Source organism: Loa loa (genome assembly GCF_000183805.2).
Source record: "Loa loa unplaced genomic scaffold supercont3.176, whole genome shotgun sequence".
Classification (NCBI taxonomy): Eukaryota; Metazoa; Nematoda; class Chromadorea; order Rhabditida; family Onchocercidae; genus Loa; species Loa loa.
The window spans coordinates 77334-82500 of record NW_018108356.1 but is presented as its reverse complement, the minus strand read 5'-3'; the positions used below and the strand labels follow the sequence as shown (position 1 = coordinate 82500).

General features: G+C 30.8%; 3 protein-coding genes across 3 annotated transcripts in view; 1 reads left to right on the top strand and 2 right to left on the bottom strand.

The window, feature by feature from the left end:
• Positions 1-81: 81 nt before the first annotated feature.
• LOAG_12423 (hypothetical protein) lies at positions 82-1284 on the bottom strand (the record flags this gene model as incomplete). The annotated part of the gene is made up of 3 exons (XM_003147936.2): positions 1134-1284; positions 739-951; positions 82-303 (listed from the first exon to the last, which is right to left on the bottom strand). The coding sequence occupies exons 1-3, from the start codon at positions 1275-1277 to the stop codon at positions 82-84; spliced, it is 579 nt and encodes a 192-aa protein (XP_003147984.1). The 5' UTR covers positions 1278-1284.
• A 1667-nt stretch (positions 1285-2951) lies between these two features.
• On the top strand, positions 2952-3266 carry LOAG_12422 (hypothetical protein; the record flags this gene model as incomplete). Its single annotated transcript, XM_003147935.1, has 1 exon — positions 2952-3266. The coding sequence occupies one exon, from the start codon at positions 2952-2954 to the stop codon at positions 3264-3266; it is 315 nt and encodes a 104-aa protein (XP_003147983.1).
• Positions 3055-5167, bottom strand: part of LOAG_12920 (metallo-beta-lactamase superfamily protein) — a 4223-nt gene continuing 2110 nt past the window's right edge. The window contains exons 5-6 of the mRNA XM_020448614.1: positions 3463-3563; positions 3055-3284 (exon numbers count right to left, since the gene is read on the bottom strand). Of these exons, the coding sequence (XP_020301258.1) occupies positions 3535-3563 (29 nt within the window). The 3' untranslated portion in view covers positions 3055-3284; positions 3463-3534. The remainder of the gene's footprint in view (positions 3285-3462; positions 3564-5167) is intronic.

Below are 5167 nucleotides of genomic sequence, written 5' to 3'. Positions count from 1 at the left end.
AGTATTATCATTATTATTAATTACTGTTATGAATGCTTATTCGCAATTATGAACAGAAAAGTAAACATGGAAAATTTACCATCATAGCTGGATTTGAAAAACAATCCCATAGAGTTGAATTAAATTTAGATGTTTTAACTTTTGCATATTCGTAACTTCTCGCTGTAAATCTTCAATTATTTCTGGAGTTGAATCACGTAAAATTTTGACAGCAACATCTAATTTTTGTCCTATTTTTGGCGTCCATACAGCACGTTTGACAACCGCAAATGATCCTTCGCCCAGCCGTTCCATTAATTTTATCTGAAGAAGTGTAACTTAATACCGACATGATAACTAAAATCCGCCGAATATCAAAAAAAAAAAAAATCTGCAGGTGAAAATGCTGAATGAACTATACAATACAACACAACATCAAATCTAGACTTTTCAAATTTACTTTCAATCAGTTGAAACTTACTGTGCCAATCGCTAAATTAATCTATCCTACCAAATAGTTGACGAAGTTTACAGTTCACTACATCCATCCATACAGTTAAAAACTACCATAAATTAAAAGCATCACATAATTGGTAATGCAGTGTGTAACTTAGAACTTTCGTGTGATATATACCGCAAATAAGGTATGACAATATCACATTTCGTGCGTTTAATTAGAATTGTAGAGGAAAAGATAAACACAACTTCTCATTAAGTTTTAGCTTCAACTTACTACCCGTCAGATGCTCTTTTCCTCACCTCTTCTTTTATAATGAGCGAAGTACCACCATTTTCTGGGAAAGTCCACAACAGCTCTGGTGTACTAGTCGGTACAAGAACCTTTGTAACTTCGCGGCTTTCCTTTCTCCCAATAGACGAGAAAATCCCCTTCGATTTCTTACTTTTCTTTTTCTTCTCCGCAATTGCAACTCGCAGTCGACGAATAGCAGGCTGCGAAAGACCCGTGTAAGACTGAAACATGTTAGAGTTTTAAATTAAAGAAAAGGATTTTATTGCCCGCAACAGCGGACAAGAAAATACTTGAAAATATCGAAATCTTCCCAATTCAGCTCTGAGAAATTCAAAAAAAAAAAACTTCAGTAGCAGATCAAGAATTTTCATCGTTTTATAACCTAACATAGAAATCACCATACTTTTAATTCGTCGTCAGTAACATGATCAAAATGCTCCAAGCGTGATAATTGCAATTCCACACAAAGTTTTCGTTCAAAATTTACCAGATCTGTTTCTTTTAATACATCTTGAAGAGCTTCCTCTATATACACAGCTTCTCCCATCTGCAACAAGGAAAAACTAATATTTTCTCCCTTCAGTATCCGAATTTCCGAATTTCTAAATAATACCGCTAGGCATATATACATTTTCAAACATATATTCTCATACGCAAATATTTACATGAGACATATATGTTGCCTGCATGTACATTTACAGGTAAACTTAAATTATGTACAAAATGATGACATTTCTATGACGTTACAATATTATCTTTTACATGTATATGTTCTTCTTCATTCTCTCGTCCACCTTTCTCATCTCTTATCATTTAATTGGAATTTTAACCTCACTAACAGCCACACCAATTCTCTTTAGTTAATACTATGATAAAATTTCATCTACCACAAACAAAAATAAAATTGAAACCTCAGAAATGAAAATTTTTGTCAGCCTCGTTAGCATTACTATAAATTGGAAATATAAACAAATTGCTCGGAAAAACATAATCGCAATGTATAATATGATGTGAACAAATGAACATACAATCACAAGAATGCATATGAAAATTCTTATCAATACTGATAATCAAAAAGCAAAAAAGCAAACAGTTCAAGTCCGAAATCAAATCAACCGTGCACATCTGGCAATTTGTTGGATGATAATTCAGATTTATGCAACTATTTAAAAACAAAACCAAGAAGATCACACTTGCATCTATTATGAAGAGGTAAATGAAGTACAAAACTTTTTTTTTAAAAAGAAAGCAAAGTCATTAATCTCGATAAGTTAAGTAGTGATGAGAAAGCCATTTGTTAGTTACATTAATATGTTAATTAATTATTTAACTAATTGTTTGACTACAAGTATTACAGATTCGCCAAAAAATAACACCAGTTTCCTAACGTTCAATTGTAAGCAAGCAATGCTAAATGATGTTTGAAAGAATATTCAGAGATATCTAGATTGATCATTTAGCCTACCATCCATTATCATCGGACTGACCAGTTATTCTGGCCTACTGCTTCATCATCACTTAGTTGACGTAATACTCTTATCCTTTAATACAAACAATAATCGGTTTAAACTACTGTTTCCAATCGGTGGTCCGCATATCAGAGGTGTTCCACGAGAACTAACATATGTTTCACGAGAGCTATTAAAAATTATGTTCCATCCTTTTTATGCTATAATGATACTCTAAGTTCAACCAATACGTTAGAAGTTTTACATGAAGTTTGTTTTCAAATTAACAGTTGTGGTTCCTGCTACAAATAAAAAATGCAAAGTGATCCCTGGTCAAGAGAAGGTTACGAACCATTAGTCTAAACAGTATTTATATTATAAAACAAATCACTCTGTTAATTGCCAACAAAATGATTAGTGAACCTGGCCAATTATTATCAAACTGTTTACTCCCACAGCAATATCATCGAATTAATTACCTTAATTGTTTAGCCAATATTTACAATCACAAAATGCAAACGGAATTTCTAATTCGAAAAACAACACCGGAAAGGGTTAACTTCTTGATAGTTACAAAAAAAAGATAACGATAAATTCCCCATTTTTCCACCATTCAACTCAACTGATTCTTGGAACCGACGTTCCATCTTTTTGTTTACTTTTTTTTCTGCTTTTGTAAATCAATTGTTAATCAATAAAAATAAATCAAAGGTATGCAGGATGCATTGGATGCGACAAAAGTTTATCCTCTTATCGTGTAAACAAAGGGAGAAATGAAAAATAAGGACAGCAGGAGAAAGTGTAAACAGCATAATCAAAGTCTGAAAAAGTTAAAAAACAATCTAAAATCCTACCAAAAATTCAATGAACAGCTAACGGGCGGAAAAGTCACAGGTGGAAAAGTCCATAATCAATTAACAATCGTAACATTCAAATTTAGAAGCACAATTCCACGCCGATATCAACTAATGCCACATTACGGTCCCATCCAAAAGGATTCATCAGCAAAGCAATATGGTATACTTGCTGCGCTTATCGTATCACTGTTAAAGTATAGATTTACTGTTGCACGCAAGAAGAAGCGATAACTTCAACTCCTTCCGAAACTGCAACTTATTTACCGTATCAGTTTTGGGATAATGGTAAATCTACTGCATTTACCATACGAATTTGAAGTATAAGCTTACTGCTACACGCAGAAAAAAGCGATTATTCGGACTCCTTTTAAAACTGTAATTTATTTACCATACCAATTTGGAAATAATGTAAATCTATTGTACTTACCATATGAATTCGAAATATAAGTTTATTGCTGCAAACGGAAGCTATAATTTGAGTTCGTCCCAAGAAATTGCTTTAGTAAATTTCATCCCGATAATTTGTACCTTCAAAAATTTGATTTAGTTATTTGTATGCGACATGAATATTCTAAATGTTGTCATGGAAACGGATTTAAAAATATATGGGGAATAAATCGAAAGGAATGATTTTCACATTTGAATAACTTAAGTAAAACATTACTGGTCTGATAACATGGAATCAATATTCTTTACATATGAGCATAGGATATACTTGTTGATAAGAATAACAAACAAATCAGGAAGTTATTTTATTTCGTTAAACGTCACCTATAATTTACGTTGTTAGCCTTAACCATATTATGATTTATGTCAAATTTCTTTCATCTAAGAATTCACCAGTAAATCTTTGCATGTGAAATTGCCATCTAATAATTCGCTAATAAAACTAGCAGTTCTAGCAGTATATAAGCTAACAGAAATTTTTCAAAAAAGAATAATTCCCATTGAAAAAAAAATTTTGAAAATTTAAAAAATTATATCATATGATTAGCATAGAGTATTTCAACTCGATAAAATTGATAATGTTAATGAAACTGAACTTAACTTGATATTGCTAATAAACTGAACATAATTTGATATTGTTAATGAACTGAACTTAAATTGCTATTGTAAATGAACTGAACACATTACACATCTGCGTTTTTTTTTGTTCATCTAAAATTATTACAACAAAATTAAGTTATATGTATATATATATGTATATATATTATATGTAAATGCACCAGGTAGAATTAGTATGCAAACATCAATACAAGTGTAATCAGTCAAACAAAATCGCTTAACTAATTTAGGAAAAAAAGAAACTAATAAAATTGCTATTTGAAAAAAAAGAAACTTGGATTGAAGGAAGAAATGATGAATAATACAATCAACCAAATGTGAAACTAATCGATTTACAACACAAAAAAAAAAGAAAAAGAAGGAGGAGGCATAATCATTGATATTTAATGCCAGCTATTCATACTCGATCTGATTGCGCTCAGTTTCAAATTTACACTTTTTTTAATAAAATGCATTTCATCGCTATCATCACTTTTCAATTTACCAACGTAATTAATCAAAATATGGTTATATGTAGATTTAAAATAAGCTGAGTGAATTGAATTAATCGACAATGACAAGTAATGCGAGAGTTACATATTGATTATATCAGTGATAGTAGTCATAAAACGAAGAACAGTGTGGTAGTTGCAATTAATAATAAAGTGCTGATGGATATAATAATAAAATAATGGTAAATAAGATGAAAATGAGTAAAGTAACCAAACAGCAATAGATCAACCTAATATCAATGGTAATCGCGCAAACAGTGTTACTTTTTTGCAAAGAGACTAAAACTTAAGAAGTATCGAATTTCAAGTGAAATGTTATCCTTCCTTTATTGCTTACTAACCTGCTCAAATATTTCTTACACTATATCGTCATATGTATATATATGTAGATAATCAGCAGATTAGTTTGCCAATTACCTCAAGCAATTAGTTTCCGGTTAAATATTCAAATTAGACTCTCTATGATGTTAGAAAAATATGATCATATGAAAAAAGCACATTATATGTTTTTAATTTATTTTAAACATTCTACCATGTCCAGGACAATCCAATCTGCTTCACTTAATATTATTTCAC